This window comes from Lipomyces doorenjongii (genome assembly GCF_038497915.1).
Source record: "Lipomyces doorenjongii strain NRRL Y-27504 unplaced genomic scaffold V1508scaffold_1, whole genome shotgun sequence".
Classification (NCBI taxonomy): Eukaryota; Fungi; Ascomycota; class Lipomycetes; order Lipomycetales; family Lipomycetaceae; genus Lipomyces; species Lipomyces doorenjongii.
In genome coordinates this window covers 519634-543676 of record NW_027118068.1, presented here as the reverse complement: position 1 = coordinate 543676, position 24043 = coordinate 519634, and the positions used below count along the sequence as shown (strand labels likewise).

Here is a 24043-nt window from a genome sequence, read left to right as displayed (position 1 = left end):
CTAAACCCTGCGCATATCGTATCGCGCGTCGACACGACTTGTAGTTGCCTGTTCACCTCCTACCTGTCACGACTCTAGAGAGTCCTCTCAGAAACTCGACCAGTTTTGTATCGATCCGCAAGGCAGAAATAACCACCATGTCGCGTCCAGCATTGACGAGGCCGTTACGCTCTGACCGCGGCGACATGCCGCGTACGGATCCCGAGAGATGGAGACTCAACACCGATAAAGTTGGTCGTCTCAATTGGATCTATGTTCGAGACGACGATGAACTTAGGAGGCGTCCACAGACACCATATGAGAAATATGTGCTGGGATTGGAAACTGTATGATTTTCTGGCTGCCGCGGAATTCAAGTTATTGCTTTCGCAACTGCTAATTAACGTGAACTTTTAGGGTCTGCCAGCACTCTCGAAAGCAGAAACGCCTTACGATGCCTCCTTGAATGGCTTACGCTTTTTGAAGGAGCTCCAGCTTGATGAAGGGCTTTGGGCATGCCGATATGGCGGTCCAATGTTTCTTCTGATAGGCATCGTTGGGGCGCATTATGTGACTAAGACTCCTATTCCTGAGGAATGGAAGATAGAAATTATTCGCTATCTGACGAACACTGCACATCCCGTCGATGGAGGCTGGGGACTACATTCTGAGGATAAGAGTACCGTCTTTGGCACAGCTTGCAACTATGTCGTAATCCGCCTGATGGGCATGCCTCCAGAGCACCCCGTCGCTGTTGCTGCTCGAGAAACTCTTCACAAGTTTGGTAGTTTCCGTTAATATTGTTGGATTTCTATGGAGGTTTTATTTAACATTGTCACAGGTGGTGCCGTGGGATGTCCACAATGGGGCAAGGTCTTCCTCTCCCTTCTCAATCTGTATGAGTGGGACGGCGTCAACCCCATTCCTCCAGATATGTGGTATGGTGGACAGGTTGAGTTACATTAATCAATAGGCACTAACGAAACTTCAGGGCCCTTCCAGATTGGCTTCCGTTCCATCCCAGCAAGTGGTGGATTCACTGCCGCCAGGTGTACCTCCCAATGGGTTACCTTTACTCTGAGAAAGTGAAAGCTCCATTAGACCCGTTGCTAGAGTCCTTACGATCAGAAATATATACTGTGCCATATGATACAATAGACTTTTCAAAACACAGGAACGATATCTCTGAGATTGACATTTATTACCCACACACGACGATTTTGAACGTTGTCAATTCCGCAATGGTTCTGTGGGAGAAATTCATCCGACCGGATTGGGTTAAGCAAAAAGCGAGAGATACCGTGGTTGACTTAATTCGCAAGGAGAATCAGAATACAGACTTCTTGTGCGTTGGTCCTATTAACAATGTTCTCAACGCAATTGTGATCTACTGCGAAGAAGGCCCCAATTCAAAGAATTTCCTCCGTCATAAGGAACGCTTTGCTGACTTTATGTACATAAGCGAGGAGGGCATGCTCATGACAGGTACGAATGGCGTTCAATGCTGGGACACTAGCCATACTCTGCAAACAATTTGCACCATCGGGGCCGGTGATTTGCCGGAGTTCCGGGAGACTGTGAAGAAGGGCCTCAAGTTCTTGGATAATTCGCAGTTTACTGAGAATTGTATTCCCGGAAGCTTTCGTGACGGTAGATTGGGTTGTTGGCCATTCTCCACAAAGGACCAGGGTTACACTGTCAGCGATTGCACGGCTGAAGCGTTGAAAGCCGTTTTGATGGTTCAGAAGTTACCGAATGTCGACACTCTAGTTTCAGACGAACGCATCTACCCAGCAATTGATGTCCTATTAAGTCTGCAGAATCGTGGCAACTTCTCGCCGGGAAGCTTTGCGTCATACGAAAAGATTCGCGGCACTCCATTGCTAGAGCTCGTGAACCCTGCTGAGGTCTTTGGAAATATTATGGTCGAGTATCCTTATGTGGAATGCTCGGACTCTGTCGTTATCGGCTTGTCATATTTCAGAGATCACTCTTCTTATCGACGGAATGAGGTGGTCCGAGCAATCGACGACGCCATATCGTACATCAAGTCCGAGCAGGACTCCAACGGCGGCTGGTATGGATCGTGGGGCATTTGCTTCACGTACGCGGCCATGTTCGCTATTGAGGCCTTGTCATACCAGGGTGAAGTGTATGCAAACAGTGAGGTTGTTCGAAAGGGCTGTCATTTCTTGGCTAAGCGTCAAGAGGCTGACGGCGGTTGGGGGGAGAGCTACCGCGTAGGTTTATTGCTTGCCTCATTTGCTGCTACGCCAATAATAACATGAATATAGTCATGCGAAACACTTACATACGTACCTCACGAGCAGACGCAGGTTGTTAACACCGCGTGGGCATGTCTTGCGCTAATGTTGGCAGAATACCCAGATATAGAAGTTATTAGGCGCGGTATTCGCCTAATCATGAGCCGACAACAGCCTAATGGCGAATGGAAGCAGGAAGGCATTGAGGGAGTCTTTAACCGAAGCTGGTAAGTGCTTGAGCTCTCTCTTTTTCCGTCCCTTTGTCAGTGCGATATTAATGGGCCACATAGCATGATTGAGTATCCAAATTACAAATTCTATTTTCCCATAAAGGCACTTGGATTGTTTGCCAAAAAGTATTCGAACACTCCCCTGTTCTGATATGAATGAAATGCAAGAGAGGTTTTGCGTAGAGGAAATGAAAAGGGTGGTTGATTAAGGTTCGTGGCTTTAACTTTTAGTTGAGTCAAGTACTACTATAAAGCGAATTTGTATTTACAGAATTAAACTACGTCAAGCCAATCAAAGAGTACAGCAATTTATGAAGCAATACCCAACACACGCGCGGCAACATTTATTAAAGATGCCCTGGATCCCAGTAGATCGCCAGTTCCCTGCCAGAAAAAAACGCCCGCAAGATCCCTAGACATAACAAAAGATGTCTTTGCGTTGACACTCTGCTCGTTGTCGAAGGTGTACCATATGTTATCCGACTCGTTATATATGCTCGCTCCGACCAGTGCCGCATTGTAGTAGACATCAGTTCCGGAAGGGCCAATACCCAGATCGTTATATTGGATCTGAATACCGTCTACCGACATCGAGGAAAGACTCCATGTCATGTCGGGGCCGTTCACGCCTGGAAAACCTTGTGCATATAGTGGGATACCCAAAACTAGCTTCTCGGAAGGTACAGTGCTATTTTTGAGGCAGTACGACACTGCATCAGATCCACTATCGCCGCCCTTGGTAGACGAATATAGCTGTCCATGATAGCCACTGGTTCTGTTCCACGGGCCATAGTAGTCGTATGCCATGATATTGAATTGGTCGACATTGGATATACATTCTGGAACGTCGATGGCATCGAGAGCCCAGAGTGTGCCCGTGTATGCGGCAGTAAGAGTGTAATTGCCCGCTGGAAAGTTCGACCGTAACGTCCTCAATAGCTGCAGATAATAAGCGCCTTCGTTCACACTTGCTGGCGATTCCCAATCAACTGTCTCTCAGTTAGTCAAGTCGCCGCGGGTAGGCCAATAGCAAGCAACCATACTGTCAACACCGTCAAATGAATACTGATCCACCAAGTCTTTTAATTCCTGAACGAATCTTGCACGCCTTTTGGAATCACGGGCGACAGTCGTGAAATTGGCACTACCGCTTCCGCCTCCAACGCTCACTAGCAGTTTCAGCTCCGGCTTGTACTTGTCTCGCATATCTCGTAGAGCTGTCAGGCATTTCTTCGACGACAGATATGCTGAACTAGTCTTTCCAGCCGTCTCTGGCTCCGTGAGGTAGATACCGCCATCGTTATTTAGGCCGACAAACGCGTAATAGATGTGCGTCAGATTCGCTACCGGAAGTTCAGTTGGAGGTTGGATGTTGCAAGCCCAGTCTGGGTAGTAGACGGAGTTCGTGTAGTTTTTCTTCGCCGATGAGCTGGACGACGTAGCCATAGATCGGTGACTTGTGGAAGTGATTGTAGAAGTCTGTATTCCGGGCGGTATGTACGTCGCGACGGTCTGAATTGGAGTAACAGCTATTGAGAGATCCGCAACACTGCTGATGCCGCTGATACATTGGCACCCCTTCTCATTCGGCTGGTGGATCTCATGGTTGCTCACTGACTTCAAGGAGACATCAAACGGTACATACATTTTGCGAACTGGTCAGTATACAATGCGAGACTAGAGCCGGGAATTAGATAACAGTTCGAATAGCATCTGCGGCAGAATCATAAATAATATGGCAACGGTGTTGTGCCATGAGCGGCCACGGACGGTTGAGCCATGAGCGGCCACGGACGGGCAGGCAAGAGCCTCTCGGTGGCCTGCCATCGCAACACAGGATCGAGGCTGCGAAATGCTAAGACATGGCACTGGTGCCTCTGAATCATTTAGTTGTCCCGCATTCATATTCTACCTCTGCCTGGAGTTGCTTTGACGGGCCCCTGAAGCGACATGTAGCCATAAGGAGTCGGCCCAAGTGCGGCTCTGGCGAGACTTTGGCGAGCGTCAGCCCCATAAGAACCCGCAATTTGTACGGTCACGTGTATGAGTCAGATGCAATGAGGTCCTTGTATTCCAGTAAGAGCCACTTTCTCGTGCTTCCAACTGACGGGCTCACCCAACTTGGCAATATAAACCAGATCCGTCACGGTTCTGCTAGAAGAGCCACAATGGATTTGTAATATAATGCCGGACAACTGTGGATCGTCATATCAACCAATCTATGCAATTCCAATTCAAATCGAAACGTCCATCTCAATCTTTGCTATGCAAGTGAGGCTGAATTCTTTGTGCATCATCCGTTATCGGTCAATATTACTTGTATTGACGCTAAGAGATTTCTTTCTAAAGATAATCTTTGTGCCATCGGCGTTTGGTTATATTAACAAAATGTGCCGCAATGTCGTGCACTCACCAAAAAAGAGCCGTTGAAAACATAATCACATCTAGGCTGACCAAAACAATTCCAGAATTTTGTCTTACACTCCCTAAGATAAATGACACAAGAACAATACAAACCAGTCTATCTACTAGCTATGTACCGTCCAACTAATCACTGAAATTTTGAGCGCCGGAACGCTGAGCTTCAGCGGTCAACAATACCTGCCCAGCATCTAGATCATCATCTAACAAACTGTTAGATTGCGAGCTCTTAATTTTGAAGTGTGATAGCGTCCGACTCCCTGACGAATTCTCGCCATGCAACTCGTCATCAGAATCATCGTTGTCATTTTCGGGCTCGTCGCGATATGTCCCATTACCTAACCTTGCCAAGTCGAGTTCGTGGTTGAGATCAGACGACAAAGGTGCGGCTGAGGCAGACGGGGCCCGCAACGGTTCATCACGTAGCTCCTGTTGCCGCTCAAGTTGCGCACGGAGGTAACGAGCGCGCTCAGTCGTTCGGTGGTAAATAATCCAACCTGTCATTGCGGCTACAAAAGCGCCGATGGCAATTCCGAATAAATTCGCAATTTTCGTGCCGACGTCTGCGTCCTCGTCTCCGAGGTACACTAACCTTGAGCCAATAAATACTGGGATAAATAACTAAGCAGAGACATGGTCAATATAAGCTTATAACGCTAATTAGTAAAACGTAAATTGGTATTTACCTTAGGCGTGGCTAACACCGTGGCAATAAAAAAGTTTCGCGGTGAGATAGTATGAATTGTCGACAACGCCGCGTTACTAAACGAGAACGGCAATGGCGACATTCGTATCATCCACAATAATTTTAAGCCATCATGCTCTAATGTAAATGAGAGTGCTTCAAAGTTGCGGTTGTTCATAGCGAGTTCGTGGGCGAAGTCTGCGAAGAACACTCGGCAGCCTCTGATCCTTGTTAGATGTCTCCACAAGAATATTACTAAAATTGATGCTTACACAAAGCAACCGTACGACGCAATGGCTGTCGCAACAGCAGCAATAAACCATCCTTCCCAAAATCCGTAGACCATGCCAGCTATCTATCATGCAGCGCCAGCAGAGTCAGTATGGCCATTCACACTTCTGAGATCATGTAGTCTTACCGTCACAGCCGAAGTATAGCCAATCACTGGCGGAAAACTGGTCACAAAAATCAACAGAAATAGCAGAAATACACCGCCACGCATATTACTGCGTGTCATATTAGCTCACTACTGCCCTTTTATATGCGATCACAGTGACAATTTACCTCCAACTCTCACATATAGGCGTAATAAATCCAAATATTCGCCGATGAAAGATAAGCATTAGCAGCGCCAGAGTTCCCAAAAATACAAGCAATGCTCCTCCAAATATCTTTTGTCGCACTGGAATCGTAGCCACATATTCTCTAATCCGCTGCCGTAACAGTGAGAGATTACGGAAATCCGGTGGTCGCGTCGATACGGGTGGAGGAAGAATAAGGAGATCCGCCTCTTCCTGGGCAAGTTGTGCCACGTGTGCTGCCATTATTACAATTAATTGTTTCAGAGATATTCGGATTTGGGATATGTCAATAGGACGAGTACTTGTTGGTAGCTATGGCAGATGCAGTCGTCGATATATAGTTAGCTGACCGTTCGAGGTTCAAATAAGCTTCGGCCGAGCCGCTGCTCATCTCATCAGGGTTAGGCTGATCTAAAATAGAATGCAAAAGGCAAGGCCGTGGCGAACTGCCCGCCACTCCGCCGAAAGATATACAGCTAAGAAAGAAACGAAATTATGAACAATAAGCGACAAGAGATCCATAAATGCTAAAGCCACTTTAAAAGGTAATTCGGCACGAGTAACAATAATAATTCATAAGATGACAACACCCTTCGTTTTAATAACCAATAACCAAAATGAACAATGTAAATAACGAGATCATAAACTGTGGCAACTGAACATTTTACAAAGTGAAATAATCCCATCGAGCCACCGTAACCCACCAAAAAAGATACAAGTAAGTTGCAAGCATCATCAACACCGAACCACGAATCCCCAGTCTACTTGTAAACATTCATAACGCAAATGACAAATGCAAGCACCATCAGGTACTAGTCTGCTGTTCCTTTTGTGGAGGTGGAGTGTAGCTTCCATATCCATATCCATACTCATCGTCATGGTGTAAGGTGATGGAGTTAAATTCTTGAAAAGGGTCGTAGTACTCGTCCGTCAGAGACCCCCTGCTACTACCATGCGTTCCATTCGTTCCATTTGAGTAGCCATTGGCTGTTCCATTCGTAGATCGCTTGGCGTTCGTTGACGACTTCGCAGATGACCCATTATACTCTGGACCAGGAGTCCCAGGGCTCAACTTCATACTACTGCTAGCCGAGGACTGATAGCCATTCAGTCGAGTAGAACTGTTTGTGTCATTGGTGACTTTACTACCTCCATTTGCTTTCCCAATATCAACGCTCTGACTGTCCTTCAATGCCCGGAAGTTAACGGCATCCACACCATCACCTGGCGTAGGAATCATTGGAGGAGTCATATTCCTCAGCAAAGCCCATTGAGTAGTCTTAAAAAATGGATGCGCCTTAACGTCTGATGCACCAGCACGAGAGCCCAGTCGTCTATTCTCATCTTTACATAGTAATTTCCGAATAAGAGACTTGCAGAAGTTAGAAACTGTCTGCGGCGGATTTGGAGATGATGATGCCGACGGTGGAAATTGCGGGAACTGAACCTCATGCTTCAAAATATTGGCAAAAGTAGCGTTGCGATTCTTTCCTTTAAAAGGAGTAGTTCCATAAAGCATTTCGTATATCAGGATACCAAGCGTCCACCAGTCCACTGCAGAGGTATGTCCATTACCCTTGATAACTTCTGGTGCGATATATTCTTCAGTTCCAACAAACGAATTCGTCCGGAAATCAGCTATGCAAGCCTTCGTATCAATTGCCGGCATGTTGTGCTGTGAACCACCACGACCTGAGGAGCTACCTACTATTGTTGGTTGGCCACCGGAATCGGACTGCTTAGACAGATCAAAGTCTGAAAGCATAATATGGCCTGATTGGTGTAGTAAAATATTCTCTGGCTTCAGATCACGGTATATAAAGCCCATCAAATGCAGGTACTCTAGAGCCGCAGTCACTTCGGCGGCGTAAAATCTCGCGTCGTCTTCCGGGATACACTTCCCCGCTCGAGTTTGCAAAGCTGAGCAACAAAACTTAGTATTCGAGTCTCGATATAAAATAATTTGCCTACCTCTAAAAAATTCACCGCCCATGCAATACTCCATGCAGAGATATAAATATTCATCAGATTGAAACGAGTGATATAGCGTGACAATAAATGGGTGATTACTGGTAGCCAGGATCTCCTGTTCGGCTAATGCCCGTTTGATCTTGTTACGCTTAATCATCTCGCGTTTGCTCAAAACCTTCATGGCATATAGCCTGCTTGTTTTCTTCTCCCGTACGAGATAAACTTTTCCAACATCTCCCTTTCCCAGTAACTTAACCTTATCGAAACTGGCTGGACCGACTTCAACATTGCCAACTTTGATTGAACTCGACGAGTAAGTCCGCCGAAAACTAGTCGGCAGAGCAGGCGGCACCAGTTTCGATGAGTCACTAACAGAATTCGCAAAGTAGTCGCTTCTGCCATTGGGACTATGAATGGGGTCACGCACAAAGTTTGGATTAGGTACCGTCAATGCGCCAGTTTGGCCAGGTCCCGGTGACGGGATATGTAGCAGTTTGCTAGATACTGCGGAAATAGGAATTGGCTGCGAAATGCCTTCCTTAGTCGCAGTGTTCTCCTCGCTCTCTTTGGGAGTAGCGTGCTGCAGCAGCGATGCTTGCTTCTGCTCCCCAGCGAGTTTCTGGAGACCATTCGGGGCAGATGCGACTCGTCGTAACCGTTTCACAAATACCTGACCAGGGAGATATGTCTTTGGCTGACGGCCACCGGGCGTTGATGCTCCAGTGGGCGGGGTGCTGGTTTTGGCGATGCTTGTGGGCTCAGGAATCGTCGCAGACGCTTCGAATAGGCCGTTCTGGCCCACAGCTGGTAGCGCGGGGCTAAAAGATGTATGCGGAGGTGAAGAAGATGCCAGCTGCTGCGATCCAGCAAGAGGACTAATTACTCGTGGTGAGGGCGAGGACGGGGAACGCAGACGTGCGAATCGCGATTTCGTTGTCTGACTAGGCGGCGGCGATGCGGCGGACGCCAGGGCAGAGTCCAGCAGCGGCATGCCTTTCTCATTTGCAGGAGGCGAAGACGGCACGGACAGAGATGTCGCGGTTGGCGGAATTCCAGGCGAGGCCGTCCCAGACCATTGGCTCGAGGAACCAGGAGAATTGACAGACAGAGAGAATCGAAAGAGATTGCGTAGCCTCTGAGGGAAGTGGGAGCTCCCTGAGGCCGGCGAAGGCGTCTGACGCGGAGGTTGAAGGGACGCCATTATCGCATTGTCCCGGCTAGTGGAGGAGTTGGCGACCGGTCGTCGTGTGTATCGCGATAACGAGCTGTCGATGTGGTATTGATCAAAATGACGAGTGCTTCTTAACGTAAGCGCGGAACAGAGCCGTCTGGACGAGATGGCGTAGTCCACCTCCCAACCAAATGTGCCGCAATGGCATACCCTCCTCTTTAGCCACAATAGTCGCGATGCGTTGCTGCATTTGCACCATTTTATTCACGACCTTCGGGCTTTATGTCCACTTCATCATGGGATCAGACGTGCACTCAGTCGGCTTTGTGTTCGCAAACAATAAAAGGGTTTGCCGGTCCCCAAAATAATTGGTCTCTCCCCAGACCGTGTTATGCTGGTGTCCACCCTCCCCAGTCGCCTAAATACTTACATGACCTGCTGTGGTCGAGATTGAAAGACAACATATGTGCAAGCTAAATAAACATAAATGGCACAAGGATTTTGATGGTTTTAGTGGGCATCTAAACTCAGAATGTGGACTGTCAGAGTGTCAGTGGTAAACTGTAGGTTGGTTCATTATTTATAACTGCCCAAATTGCCTAATATAGGAAATTAGATGTCAGGGCAAGGTATGAATCCATCGATACTCCAAATCCAACACATAAATAAATGCTTATATTCCATCCTTGACCAACTCTCTCATTAAATGCAATTTATCGCCACATCCATGCGAGTGGACCCTGCCTCACGTCAGTTCATGCACTGCTTGGTATTCCGAGATCTACTCTTAATTTATCCACCTCATCACTATCCATGCCAACAATTCTCCTGGACCAAGAAGGGCCGACCGTTTCCAGCAACTTGTACACCTTGCCTCGAAATCTTCCAGCAAGCGGCGAATATGGCGGAACAGCCGACATAAATGAGACCGATCCGAAAGTATCGTTGTACGCACAGTTTTCACAAGTGATATTGATATCTGGAATCCGTCGTGGTGCTGGCGAACCGTTATCATCAACAGTGTCATCTAGTGGACCATCCTGTGAAACAACTCCCGGCAGCTTGTTCACCGCCTCGAGCAATTCCATGAACTCTACTGGCCCTATTGGTAACTTTATGTCCGCTGTGACACGCAGAACCTCCAAGTTGGGTAGCCTCTTGACTATGCTACCTTTATGTGTTGGAAAAATGTCTGCAGTCATCATGCTGCACGACATCATCTCAATTGACCTCAGCCTTGTCCATAATTTGTAAGTCAGTTTAGTCCGCGTATTCGGCCCATTGCATTTCCGCATCTTAATAGCAGTTAACGTATCCGTCCGAGCGGCAATTGCACTCAAAAGGTCAATGATACCACTTGAAACCGCTGTAGCATCAACGAATTGGATGCGTGGTAACGCGCTCGCAATTAATCGAATCGCTGCCGACCCCAAAATTGGTGCCATGAGCTGCAACACTACCACATTGTTCAACCGAATAGTCATGTCTCGCTTTGTAACGGTCATCCGCGTCAAGTCGATATGTCCAAATTGCAGTCTCGTGATGTTCTCAAATCCTCCGGCAAACAATGTGAACGGCATTGTATAACACTCAAACAAAAAGTTAAGATTATGGACGCTATTAGACCTGATGCCTTCGAAATACTTCGAGCCCAGGTTGGGAATCACAAGACTTCGACCATCGCGACCGGACAAGCTGACAGTTAGTGTTCGCAAATTTGGACACAGCTGAACTATCCGGGCGATGATTCTGGCAATATTTGCGGCTTCATCAAGAGAAGACGAATTGAGCTTCAAGTAAACGGTGTGAACCAAGCGACCGAGATGTGGCGCTTGTAACAGCATGCCCCCAAATTCCTGGAGCGCATCAACGCTCGCAATATTTAAGGTACTGAAGAGGACCGGTTGCAGCTGTAACATTCAATAGCGTCAGTGTCACATTTGTCCAAAATGATGTGGCTCAACTTACAAACTCATTGAAACGCTTGCACACACATGCGACTTTGGCAACGTCCATCTTCCTGAAATTGTCCAACAGCCGCAAGTAAAATAACTTGTAAAATATATTCTGCAGAATCTCCGTCGGTAGTTTAGTAATCGGGCATAATCCATCTGCGGCAGGAATCTGGGAGCGGATAAGGTTCCATTTTTTCTTATATAAAAATGGTGGAAATTTCTTTCCCGTCATATGGTGTCCACCATCTGCATTTTTATAAAATGCTAAAGTCTTCCCGTAATCTTCCATCAACCGTCGTCGAATCCGCTTTAGTCGCTTGTTCCGATTCCGAAGCTTCACGGGTCTCTCTACCCAGTATATGTCGATATCGTAGTCAGTTGACACGTCTGAACATCCATCGTCGGATTGATAACCAGTATGATTCCAATAATAGAAGTCTCCATCTTCATCATCTTCGTCATCATCTGCATACAGTTCTTTCACTGCATCGTGCAGATCCTGCCCTGAGATTTCCGCTACTCGTTTACCTACCCGGTTTATCAATGGTGCTAGATCATATTAGTCTCCTGCGGTCTGGCCGATACCCAAACATTATAGTCTTACTATAGTCACTATTCCGCCCAGTCGAGGATTGAGCAGCACTGGCATCTTGAGATACAACTTCCGTTTGTATTTGATCCTCCGAGGCGGCTGCAGTCACTATTTCCATACTTGCATCTACCACCCTCTCAATATGCGCCCACGTTTATCAAATGTAAGAAACTTTGTACTTACCGGCTGCCTTTCACCATCCGATTCCACAACTGTTCTTTCCTTGTCTCTTATTGGCTGCGGCTGTCTATTGGGCAAGGGAATCGACTTCCGGGACCCGGAAGGGGCGGGGCCTTGTCAGTCCACTGAATAGTGAAGATGTAGCCTCAATCCTATAGAAATCGCGGAGTAATTCCAGCGTCTGTTCAGATCATTTTGTGAATCTCAAAAAAGTCGATAGCTGACATGTTCGTTGCGGGGTCGTTCATTACGTTTCAAGTTTTCTTGAGGGGTTCGTAGTACAGAACTGCATAAAGTTACCCCAAACTTGTCCTTTCACGCATTCCATGATACAACGTGGGGTGAATGCGGAGGGGGGGATTATTGATGGCTGCCGTTACATCATGGACAACTATTTACTAGTGCAAATCAAAATTCCATGCCGTTAATATACTATCTCAGTAGTCATAATCATAAAGCCAAGATGTATCATTAAAGTGTTCATATCGTTGCCCTTACTCGATCATACTAAACCGCTGCTCCTTTCGTCTTATAGCACATGATCCGTTGCCAATCTCGTCCTGAACTGTCCTGACCATTGCCACGTTGACATCTTCCCCAACACCTTTAATTTTCTTCAAGTATGCTTGGTTGTCGTCAAATGCCTCGTTGATGTGCTTAGCATACGGTTCTAACGCTTTCCGAAAGGTGACGCTAACTTCAAACTTCCGCCGTTTACTATCACCAGAAGGACGGTTTAACACATCGACAAATCGACTTAGTGTCCTCGATAATTCTGGCAAATGTTCGTCATTCCAATTCTTGTACATCTCGAATATCTCCACAAACTTCAAATTCTCGAGATTCGTAACGCCACTCTCGTCAAACGTTGGAAAACTTTCCGTGCGCAGGTCTCCACAAAATTGGATCCTAATTGTAGTCAGGGACATCCACAGACTAAGTGGAAGGTGAAACGGGATTCGAGATGTGGGCTTGCCCTTGGCATCACCGCATCGATACACATTTAGTGTCGAAAAAGACGAGCAGCGGCCCTTCATCGCTACTAAGAAATCCGAGGTCAGACCTTTCACGACAAACAAAGATATCGTTTTCACTTGTGGAAGAACATTAGACAGTAATTCAATGGTAGTCTGGCTCACAAAACAATTGCTCAGCATCAAATTCTCTATACTGGAAAGCGACAGCTTTTTGTCTTTGTCGGATATCAATAATTTGTCGAAATTAATTCCTTCCAAGTGTAAAATCTTTAATCTTGAAAAGCTGCCAACAAATTGCATAAACGAAGACGTGAAAACTCCGAGTCTGATATCTAATCTCTCAACCGACGGCGCATGGAAGTTCCTCCCTAATAATGGGAATATAACCTGAAATCCCATCGGTGCCTTGAAAAGTACTTCAACGGTGTTTAGTGATGTACACCGCGGAAGCGTATTGGTGAGTGCTGCAGCCACCATGTTAGATTCTTCCTCGAGACTACATTGCAACTCGAGTTGGATTTCTCTTGGATACGTCCTAATTACTGGAGACTTCTCAAGAATACTTGAGAATTGATATAAAGCCTTCAGTTGGGCAATTCTAATCGTGTCAAATAAGCGCGGTTGCAACTGGTGGTAATTAGCAATTGTAAAAGACATATATAAGATCAAGAGATTTGACTCACAATATCCTTGAATAACCGACTAACGGTGCAGTACGTTCCCAATAGCTTCTTCTCGTATTTTGTAAGGTCATGATTAGGCTCCACATGGTCCAATATCTTCCGAATGAGCTCGACTGGTAAACGATTTAAGTAACACTGTGTAACACGATTCGACTCGATCGCTGGTTGCGCCACCAGCTCGTCCAGACCCATCGACCGCTTCTGGCCCCGACGACTTCTAGTATCACGCCTTTTCGCGTTCCATGAAGATGGTACACTTGATTTTAGTGGAATATCCGAATCATCAAGATGTTGACCGTCTTCACCGTCATATTCTCTATAATCTAAATCGTCTTCATCGTCTCCAGACTCTGTCAAATTCACATAACCAAAATGTCGCCCAAGTCGTCGCTTTTTCGGTGTCTGCTTCCTACTTGATGACGAAGACTTGCTGAATTTCGATGACATTGTGATTCCATTCACTACGTTGATCTGGCCGATGGCGATGTTTTGTAGCCTGGGCTATTATATTATGTGGAAATATTCTGAGTCTGACAATTCCCAACCAGCAACCAGCTAAGCTAGTCAGGGGGTGCTGCGGCGTTGGTGGACTGCATTGGACAGGGCGAACCTTATTTGGTTGTTTATAGATGACATCAGCTTCTTTCATCGCAATCGATATCTCTGAAGAGTATTTATTAACACGAAGTATGTACTTTAAAAGCATTCTAAGATCAATAGGCTATGGCCCACATATACAATATGAAAAGATGAGAAGGAATAATGGCACAAACATGGTTCGTGAGTTTCCAAAGAATATTTCCTGAAAATAGAATCCTCGTACCCACATTATACGCACACCTCGGTTCTCATCACTCGACGTCTGAAACAACATCAAATCGCAAATATCAGAACAAATTGTACACCCCAGTATCGACAGACGAGCGTCAGTCGGCATCAGTAGACACACGACAATAGTATTCAGCTCTGACTCGTGGATATCATAACCCAACGGTCCCGGGACTACCTAAGCACACAGCATGCTCCAAAATTTGGACCAATGATCAACGTTTCACCAGACCGAGATCGAGATTAAAACAAAACTTAACCGATCTGCTATATGTAATGCTAGGAAAATTCCATCAGAGCGGACACAGTCCTCTAGCATAAGCTACATTGTTCACAGCCACATCGATCGAACTTTCGCACGCAACACCCATCCACAGTACGCTCTCGTACCCGCGGACCCGTCCTAGCTAGGCTTTGAAATAGCGGTCAAACGCCCAGCAAAAAAACCGCATAATGAGAGTATATCAAAGATATTATTCGGCCTCCCCAGCATAGCAAGAACTAACCGGCTAAAGCTGGGAATGAGCCTATTCGATCGAGCGTACATTTCAAGTACAGGAAATCGGCAAGAGAGGTCATAGAATTGTAATACCCAACCCAAAATTGGGATTCAATAGATCAGCTATATTCCACAAGACTGGGACCGACACGACAAAGGAACTAGGTGGACCAGCGAATGTTGGTACTTGCGGGGCAAGGAAAAAAGACAATTCCGGGGCTGCATGACTGTCATATAGCGTATAATAACACAGGAATAAATGTCGACCCAGAGCAAGCGGAGGCTGTAAGCCAGGCGACGGACCGTACGCCGCACCGCTAAGAGACGCTAAATCAGCTGAGGCACTGATCGGGCAGGCGATAGCCCTTCTGGCATATATTGCAACCGTGGCACAGGGTAGACATCTATCTCCTATATAAACACTAGAAAGTAAGACAGAGCTATTAAGAGTAGCGGATCATGGCCCATATTCTTCACTCCGTATCCAGCCAACGCATATAGTGGTGCCATTTTCTCATCACTGAGCAGCAACGTAGTACCGGTCACGTACCCGTATTGCGACTGATGACTTCAAATCCGAAAGCACTGCGCAGACGCTCTCTAGAACCATCGGCCGACAGTCACCACATAAAAATGCCATATGAAGGAAACCGTTACAGGAGCGATCGTTAGGCGAAATTTCAATTAAAGTCTCGGGACTGACACCAATGGAATCAGAAATCATAGTCAACCTCCTCTCTCAGGCCAGAAGATCACTACTCAATGAATAAATGGTTCAGGGTTCAGAGGATCCCGCTGGCTACACTGCATGACCCCGTGCGCTCACCGTCGGTTTTTGGACATCGTCGAAAGGTCGACAGCGAGACACATCCGTTCGCATCGTCCTCTGTTACAAGGAAGAGTATAAAACATGAATCAGCAGCGAGCTGCGATCGGGGTTCGCGAACGACTTCACAGTGCCAGACCACAGACTGGAGAATCGAACGCAACGCAAGCGAGCCTGTACCTTCAAGATACAAAGCGAGGACCGAAGGGGGACGGGTAAATTCCGGCGGCTATAGCGCGTAAAATAATGGTCGGCTTGTAGATAACGCGAATGGGAGTTTAGTGAATGGGACGACGAAAGGGGAGACAGGCTTGCAAACTACCGTGTATGATAAAAGGAAGGAAGGAAGGAAGGACGGAAAGAAGGGGCTAGCAAGTGTCAACAGAAGACGACCGAGGTTAGGGATATTTCAGTAGAGTTTGAAACGCGACACTGACGCGTTTTGCAGGCCGGAGGACTGTGTTATGACCAGCCTCATCAATATACAGCCAGAATACAGACAATCCTACAGGATCATTGGACTTAATATTCAGCTTATTTGTTAGTGACACATCACGGGCGTGACGGTATGTAATTTTTACTTTAGAGTATGCAAGCAGTGATTGCTAGTTTCAAGGCAAACTATCGAAGCAGTACCTAACCACCACATCTATAGATGGCCGAAGCGAGCATAGATCAAGGTAAACCCATGTCGCAGCTATACTATGTAGGTTTACAGCCTGAGCCGTCAACGCTGGATACCGCCATTGACTCGGACGGAATTCTTTCTGCAGTAACAGATGGATACGACCTCCTGTCAGTCCCTATCACAAACCCGCATTTCCGATCCCGCGTATCTCGTATTTCACAGTCGGTGTCAGATCCAGCCATAGTTCCGCATATTGCACCACCTACATATCCAGAAGTCAACTTTGCGGCCAATTCAACCTACGCGCAGCATGTTCTTGGCATGTGTGCGAAGTGGATCGAGCTTGACTCCACTGACCCGCGAATTGCCGGGGTATCAGCTCAAATACTCAAACATGAACTATCGTATGCATCATTTTGCGGTCTCAGTTATGTCGTTGTTCCCGGTCCGACTCGGCGCAACAATGTTGCATTGTATGCCGAAAGCTTGAACGCTGCACTTGCGACCGTGCCGTATATCAATATTATAGTACACCTTGCCATGGCAGAAACTGGAGTTGAAGATCCTAGTGGCTCTGACGTACCGGCACCGGTTGATGCTATGTCAATTTGGGACATCTGGAACTCCGTTAGGACCATATGTGATTACACTTCTCGACTCTCCGTAGGCTTACAGTTGCCAGCCAAGCTGCCACCGCAAACTGTGGTCTCTCGGTGGTTTGCTGAGCCGATTACTGTTTTATTTATATCAGCTAACATATTTCTGTCCAATCCGAAAGGCTACCCTGTGCTGTCCAAGGCGCATCAATTTTTGTTATTTAAATATATGAAAATAAAACCGTACACGATATTACAGGATGTTCGAGAAGCGACGCAAATACGGACGTCCTCAAAGCTGCCCTCCAAGCAGGATGAAAGAGCGTATCTTATATATATGCGGCATCTACATACGATTCTACCATCACCTACTGCCGTGGAGAAGTTCGGTCGAGGATATCAAGACTATCTGCAAAATCCATTGCAGCCTTTGACGGATAATTTAGAAAGCGGAACTTACGAAGTATTTGAGAAAGATCCTGTCAAGTACGCGCAGTATGAGAAGGCTATGTTTAGTGCGTTGTCTGAGCGGGGTCCAAATTCTAACGGTCAGCCAGTGTAAGTTCGCGAGTGACGGGCTCATAGTCGATTAATTCCTAACGATGTAGTATTGTGGCTGTTGTGGGAGCTGGTAGAGGGCCACTTGTTGCATGCGCATTACGTGCTTCTGAAAAGGCCAAGGTCCCAATCTTCGCATACGCTGTTGAGAAGAACCCGAATGCATACACATAGTAAGTTTGTTGCGCTCTGCGTCTGAAAGTTCTGGGATGGTGCTAAATGTTATAGTTTGTTACAACGGAAGAAGCTACACTGGCAAAGTAACGTCGAAATTGTGTTCACGGACATGCGATCTTGGAACCCCACACATAAAGTTGATATCATGGTCAGCGAACTTCTAGGTAGCTTCGGCGATAACGAGCTGTCTCCTGAATGTCTAGATGGTGTTCAATGTGTTTTAAAGAGTAATACTGGTTTATCTGCATTTTAGAGTCTGGACTAAGATTTTATAGGTAACGGCATTATGATTCCTCAGTCTTACTCATCACACTTTATTCCTGCTATGTCACCGAAAATCTTCTCCTCCATCAAGTCACAAAACAAAGAAGACATTATGAATACACCGTACGTCGTCATGCTTCAAGCGGTCGACTTACTCGGCATGGAAATTAAGCAAGCATGGGAATTCAGACATCCATGTCCCACCATAAGCGCGACCGCCAAATGGCCCGCATCGCACCTCATCGGAGGGCCGCAGCATCAGCGATATGACGGGTTGCAAAATGATGATTCTACTGCGACCGTCATTCGAGATACTGCCATCGATATTGGCAACGAGCACAATAATCGCCACGTAAAAGCGAGATTTTCAATTGAGAGTCGTGGCGTTATGCACGGCTTCGTGGGATATTTTGAGTCTGTGCTGTATGGCGATGTGGAGCTTTCGACGCGCCCAGACACGATAAACAAGAAGTCGAAGGACATGGTTTCCTGGTTTCCGATTTGGTTCCCAATATCTGTACGTTAATCGCTTTTATGAGATGGAGGGATAAATACTGAAGCCATTGATAGACGCCTCTTTACATTCCAGACGATGCGGAAATAGAAATCTCTGTATGGAGGAAGACGGACAATCGGAAAGTATGGTATGAATGGTCCGTTGAGACTTTTGTCCTCGTCCCTTTGCCGGGGCTGGGATCTGATAACAGAGATTCGATCGCGTCGGCGTCGCCTGCAAGAGCTGCAAGTTCTCCCACTAAGCGCGTACGACTGGGATGCTCCAAGCTACACAATCCGGGAGGAAAGTTCTCATCGATGTTGCTATAGGCACAGAGCTGGCCATCATCGCGAGCGTCTTTTTGCCTGGGTGATGGAAATGGTGGGAGCGACTGTCGTAGTTGCATGAACGGCGCGTCACGAATACCTTAACCGAATAAATGCATTATCAGTTTGGCATAGATATCATTGAGTAAATAAACGTGCTGCTTGATCTCCAGCTGATGGATTTATATGGACTTCCAGTGAGGAGAAAGACAATCTGTAACTTAATAATATAACCCCGCCGTCAACGCAGTTCACATCGCCGTCTCCGGGACACTGATTATGTGAAGATGCAAAGTAGAATTCTTAATAAGGCTTGTTAAAACAGGCACCCCTCGCAAATACGAAAGATCTTGATTGATATATGAACGAGTTCTTTTTAGTTGTCATCAATAAGTTCGTCAGTAACTGAGGCGTCTGTGAAAGAAACTCAAAGAATTGGAAGTCGTTAAATCGACAATTTCCCTGGCTCATAACCCGTAAAAATTGGAGTAGCCTCTTTTTTGATTCTGATAGGAGCAGACTAATGCGTAAGGAAAGGGGTGGACTAAGTAGGCTTTGCAGTTCACTTGCACGTTTCCAAGACGATTACAGCTTGTTAAAACGCAACGCGTAGGACAATAGTAAGTTGCATTGCAACTTACTCTTCGTAAAAGCCCAATCAATCTTGAGCCAGTCTCGCGACAAGGCTAGAAGAAAATTATTTCAAGTGTTCATGGGGGGAACCTCCGATCCACCATATTCAAGCTCAGCGCGTCAATGCCCTCAATCAATATTACGTGCCATACGCGCGATTCATGATTAACAGGTCCCCGTATGGTTTCATCACAGTACGAAGACAGAAAGACATCTCCTCCAACTACAGCGAAACCAATGTTTGCGGCGCGCCGGGCCAGTGCTAAATTTAGTGGGTGGATACGATTTGCCGTCAATCGTAACTCGTAATCATATAGTCTAATACGATTACTATACGATTGGTTGCAAAAGTTTACGATTAACTATACGAGCAATGAAGTTGGTTGCTGGCAAAAATCGTATAGTTACCTGGACATTTAGGTCTCTAAACCCTAACCATTGATACACCCAATCTTGATGTTATTTCGGAGGACAGAGGTTTCCTATACAAAGGGTAATTCCTAATAAGGAATACGATTACTATACGATTACTATACGATTACTTTACGATTAGAGCTTTATTTTTGCGATTACTTTTTAGAGCTTCATTTTTGCGATTAACTTTACGATAATCTCAAAAGTAGACGGTACCGTAATCGTATCCACCCATAACCCATATGATGTACTGTGGACAGGTAGACGTAATCCAGATTTAGATATTTGTTTTATATTGCTTGGCGACATTACACGATTTAGCTAAATATGATATAACTGCTTTACAGAGACAATACACTTCGGGGAGCACAAGCATAGGGTTAGGCGCAGTTGTGCGGCTCACAGTGGTTAGGGTAATAATCGCGAATCAGAGGGTCCGGCAATTCGTCGATTCAAAACTCGAGCTCGGCAAAATAAGTAAGCATCAAGAGGACTCGCCAACCCCGCTCCGATCACCATCTCCACTTCGGGTCGCGTAAAGATAAGAACAATGAACGCGAGTATGCGAGGTGCATCCTTCGTGCGTGTTGCGCTTTGCGGGGCGAGTCCCCGTCCAGGAATTAGTACGACGACCTCACGACAGTTGCGACGGGCATTGTTCACGAGAGCGGAACCGACTCCTGTGCGGAATTTTTTTATCAATACCGTTTTGATCGTTGGTGTTGGACTTGGTGCTTACTATGTTACCGATGCTCGGTCTGCGTTTCATAGGTATTTTTTGGTGCCGGTGATACGGTGGACGACTGATGCAGAGACCGCGCATCGGTTTGCCATTGATGCCATGAAGGCGGGTGTGTACCCGGTTGACCGCTCGGCTGATGTTGAAGATCCTGACCTCGAAGTCGAGGTATGTTTTGGCAATTCCTGTTATCAAACAAGCACCTATTCTGACGTGATAGGTCTTCGGCAAAAAACTCTCCAGCCCAATCGGCCTCGCCGCCGGCTTTGACAAGAACGCAGAGGCAATTGACCCGCTTTTCGCAATGGGGTTTTCGTACGTTGAAGTCGGTTCGATAACACCAAAACCGCAACCCGGCAATCCTCAGCCGCGGTTTTTCCGGCTCCCGAAAGATAAAGCTGCGATAAACCGATACGGCTTCAATTCCGATGGGCACTTAAAAGTTCTCGCACGGTTGCGCATGCGATTGCATTCGTTTTTGACGCATAACGAGAGTACGCCGGTCAATCATGCATTTCAGGAGGGGAAATTGCTTGCTGTGAATTTGGGCAAGAACAAAGATGGCGATGAGATCGCAGACTATGTCGAGGGTGTCAAGGCGTTGGGAAATTACGCGGACCTGCTGGTCGTGAATATTTCGAGCCCGAACACCCCTGGATTGCGGGACTTGCAGAACGAGAAGAAATTAGGCAACCTGCTATCTGCTGTTGTTGTTGCGAGGGACGGCCTCTCGACGCCACATAAACCGCCGATTTGTGTGAAAATCGCGCCGGATTTGTCAGAAACCGAAGTTGTTAGCATTGCAGAAGTCGTTAAAAGATCCGGTATCGACGGTGTAATCGTGTCTAACACGACAATCTCCCGCCCAGAATCCCTGAAGTCCCCGTCATCGCTAGCCAATGAGATCGGTGGCTTATCTGGTCCGCCTGTGAAAGACCTATCGCTGAAGACGCTCCGCACGCTGCGTAAACACATCGGTCCTTCGTTCACAATTGTCGGCTGCGGCGGCATCTCGACCGGCAAAGACGCTGTTGCGTTTGCAAAGGCAGGCGCCTCTTTCTTTCAAGTCTTGACCGGTTTTGCGTACGACGGACCAGGCATGCCGAGTCGGCTTCGGTCGGAAATAAAGAAAGAGTTAAATGGCAAGAAGTGGATGGATATCGTTAATACGGAATTCGAATAGTCTTTTTTGTGCGTTAGGTATAGAGAAAAATTACGCAATAGAAAAGTAATTTGGCATAACCACAACGCCGGTATTTACATTCCCAAATATAATATAAACAACCCGCCTATATAAACACATTATCCGGAAAATTTGTCCACTCATTCATAACTTCACTTGTTAATTTGTGCAACTCAAAATCCCGTATAAACTCAACTCGTCTATCATTTTTCGACCCCACCGTTTCCAGAAGAGTATATTCCTGCGACAAAACGTTTGGGCTACCACGCAGCGATGAGCTGCCGACTAGGCCCGACCCGAACATGTCTTTATAGGTTCCAAGCGGACAGGTGATTAGTGCTCCAACGTTGCATATACGTTTCGTGGTGCCTGTCTCTGGGTCGAATATCTCGCTATTGGAGAACAAGCTGGGTAGCTGTTTGATGGCCTCCATGAGTTCTTCGAAATCGAATGGCGAGATGGGAACCCGTAAATTCGCAGTCACGTGCAAACTGCGAAGGTTTGGTAATGCGGATATGTGCGAGCCGCGGGCGGAGGGGAAGAAGTCCGGGTGGAGCATAAAGCACTCGTCGAGAACGATGTGCCGTAGACGGTGCCAGAATTTGAGTGTCGGACGCGGCGCGCGGGGTGGACCGTTGCATCGCCGCATTTGGACGGTGTGTAATGTATTCGTGCGTGACATTATCGCGGTGATCAAGTCCATAATGCCCACTGAGAATGACATTATTAGCAAAAAAAAAATTTAAAAGTTTCACCAAAACAACTAACCCGGAACTCCCGAAGCCCATATTTCCTCCACGTTAATAAGCGCATTGGCGAACATCTGAACAGAATTATAACCCAGAATACAACTGTCCAAGTCTAGGGTGATGAGACTTGGTAATCTAAACCTAGCCTGCTTTCCAACATTCCGAAACTCCCCCAGGTTTGTATTTCTCAAGTTCAAAGCCCGCAGGTTATCAAAATGCATCAGAAATCCGATAATAGGCGTATGTAAAACCGGCACCGTAATAGCTAGTTCTCTCAAATTTCGCAGATTCCGCTTTTTCGGGCCGAGAATCGGGAGATATGGTATAGTCCCTGGATTGTGACTCACAACCAGACTGATCCATTGGATATTTTTACAAGTTTCCAAAATCTCGCCTAAAGCCGCGCCTACCCGTTTTGCTTCGACGGAGTTGCTGATGGAAAAGTTGCCCGAGAAGGAGTCCAGCCATTGCCGAATGTGTGGGGATGCTCTGTCTAAGAACATGAGGTCGTACAGGTCGGCTACTGAACGTAGCGTAACTCTATCGAAAGCATACGGTTGCACCTATTAGCCATTAGCCATTGCAAGTCGAACATTGAAAACCGCGAAAGTAGGAGAAAAAACCGCACCATCATATTAAACGTTCGGCACACACATGCAAACGTATCAAGACCATGGCCCCGGACCACGTTAAGCTTAGACATCATCTCGAAAAAAGTGTGATCAATAATCTTCTGGAGCATTTCTGTAGACAGCTTCAAAATCAAGCACGACCCGTCGGAGGGAGGAAAATAAGCGCGAACAGGACCCCATTTTTTGCGTGACAGATCAGCTCGGAGACGACCTTCTTGCTGAGCTTCCAGGACGCGGAGTATGATAGACGATTCCTTGTTAGATGACGAGGTTGTAACAGAGGAGGAAGGGGTTATCATCTTTCCTAGTTCGATGAACAATCTCCGTTCCCGTGCCTTCCGAAGCCGTATTCTCCTCTTTTCGAGAGCCGACGTAATAGGAGAAAAGTCATCTTCCGTTTCATCCAACGATACTTCGTCCGCGATACATTGGTAATCACTGTAAGTGATTACTTCCTGTTCTTCCTGATCTACTTCTTCTATTTCGTCTTCGTCATCGGATACATCAGTGAAGCTTTCAGCGGCCGTGTGCATGGATTCCTCTGCGCCCGACATCTGCGACGCCATGTCGAAAGATGTGGAAATGGTAGGTTGACTGTCGAGGGTGGTAGATGACAATGATCCATGAGCAAGAGCATGATGGTGCGCCATGTTGATTCCCCGATCTACTATAGTCGTCCGCAGCACTCGATCAGAAGTATATTCATAGTCTGCATAATATACGACAAAATCCGGTAACTTGTACTCTCACGAAATTAATAAAACTGCGTCGAAGCAAATGATCACCGAGAGAAGAGAGTTTGTGCT

The 24043-nt window shown here is 46.7% G+C and overlaps 9 protein-coding genes across 9 annotated transcripts; 3 read left to right on the top strand and 6 right to left on the bottom strand.

Annotated features, from left to right (window-relative positions):
• Positions 1-6: 6 nt before the first annotated feature.
• On the top strand, positions 7-2776 carry V1508DRAFT_378954 (terpenoid cyclases/protein prenyltransferase alpha-alpha toroid). The gene is made up of 6 exons (XM_066937644.1): positions 7-326; positions 397-763; positions 821-917; positions 971-2219; positions 2274-2470; positions 2534-2776. The coding sequence occupies exons 1-6, from the start codon at positions 138-140 to the stop codon at positions 2622-2624; spliced, it is 2190 nt and encodes a 729-aa protein (XP_066799121.1). The 5' UTR covers positions 7-137; the 3' UTR covers positions 2625-2776.
• Positions 2777-2782: 6 nt separating this feature from the next.
• On the bottom strand, positions 2783-3919 carry V1508DRAFT_347083 (glycoside hydrolase; the record flags this gene model as incomplete). The annotated part of the gene is made up of 2 exons (XM_066936681.1): positions 2783-3462; positions 3517-3919. The coding sequence occupies 2 exons, from the start codon at positions 3917-3919 to the stop codon at positions 2783-2785; spliced, it is 1083 nt and encodes a 360-aa protein (XP_066799120.1).
• Positions 3920-5020: 1101 nt separating this feature from the next.
• On the bottom strand, positions 5021-6403 carry V1508DRAFT_394369 (uncharacterized protein; the record flags this gene model as incomplete). Its single annotated transcript, XM_066937999.1, has 5 exons — positions 5021-5515; positions 5581-5800; positions 5852-5934; positions 5998-6085; positions 6144-6403. 5 exons carry the CDS (start codon positions 6401-6403, stop codon positions 5021-5023), a joined length of 1146 nt encoding a protein of 381 aa, XP_066799119.1.
• A 230-nt stretch (positions 6404-6633) lies between these two features.
• On the bottom strand, positions 6634-9532 carry V1508DRAFT_436384 (kinase-like domain-containing protein). The gene is made up of 2 exons (XM_066942110.1): positions 8132-9532; positions 6634-8080 (listed from the first exon to the last, which is right to left on the bottom strand). Exons 1-2 carry the CDS (start codon positions 9330-9332, stop codon positions 6966-6968), a joined length of 2316 nt encoding a protein of 771 aa, XP_066799118.1. The 5' UTR covers positions 9333-9532; the 3' UTR covers positions 6634-6965.
• Positions 9533-9918: 386 nt separating this feature from the next.
• Positions 9919-12335, bottom strand: V1508DRAFT_10966 (uncharacterized protein). The gene is made up of 3 exons (XM_066935865.1): positions 11862-12335; positions 11271-11806; positions 9919-11212 (listed from the first exon to the last, which is right to left on the bottom strand). Exons 1-3 carry the CDS (start codon positions 11965-11967, stop codon positions 10058-10060), a joined length of 1797 nt encoding a protein of 598 aa, XP_066799117.1. The 5' UTR covers positions 11968-12335; the 3' UTR covers positions 9919-10057.
• Positions 12257-14202, bottom strand: V1508DRAFT_458910 (uncharacterized protein). Its single transcript, XM_066942732.1, has 2 exons — positions 13690-14202; positions 12257-13633 (listed from the first exon to the last, which is right to left on the bottom strand). The coding sequence occupies exons 1-2, from the start codon at positions 14134-14136 to the stop codon at positions 12524-12526; spliced, it is 1557 nt and encodes a 518-aa protein (XP_066799116.1). The 5' UTR covers positions 14137-14202; the 3' UTR covers positions 12257-12523.
• Positions 14203-16197: 1995 nt separating this feature from the next.
• On the top strand, positions 16198-19146 carry V1508DRAFT_407931 (PRMT5 arginine-N-methyltransferase-domain-containing protein). Its single transcript, XM_066938943.1, has 7 exons — positions 16198-16239; positions 16291-16408; positions 16498-17624; positions 17675-17797; positions 17853-18028; positions 18077-18582; positions 18636-19146. The coding sequence occupies exons 3-7, from the start codon at positions 16498-16500 to the stop codon at positions 18888-18890; spliced, it is 2187 nt and encodes a 728-aa protein (XP_066799115.1). The 5' UTR covers positions 16198-16239; positions 16291-16408; the 3' UTR covers positions 18891-19146.
• Positions 19147-20320: 1174 nt separating this feature from the next.
• On the top strand, positions 20321-21973 carry V1508DRAFT_363111 (Dihydroorotate dehydrogenase-domain-containing protein). The gene is made up of 2 exons (XM_066937254.1): positions 20321-20841; positions 20894-21973. Exons 1-2 carry the CDS (start codon positions 20485-20487, stop codon positions 21854-21856), a joined length of 1320 nt encoding a protein of 439 aa, XP_066799114.1. The 5' UTR covers positions 20321-20484; the 3' UTR covers positions 21857-21973.
• Positions 21869-24035, bottom strand: V1508DRAFT_378936 (uncharacterized protein). The gene is made up of 3 exons (XM_066937643.1): positions 23234-24035; positions 22625-23168; positions 21869-22567 (listed from the first exon to the last, which is right to left on the bottom strand). Exons 1-3 carry the CDS (start codon positions 23885-23887, stop codon positions 21963-21965), a joined length of 1803 nt encoding a protein of 600 aa, XP_066799113.1. The 5' UTR covers positions 23888-24035; the 3' UTR covers positions 21869-21962.
• Between the last annotated feature and the right edge of the window lie 8 nt (positions 24036-24043).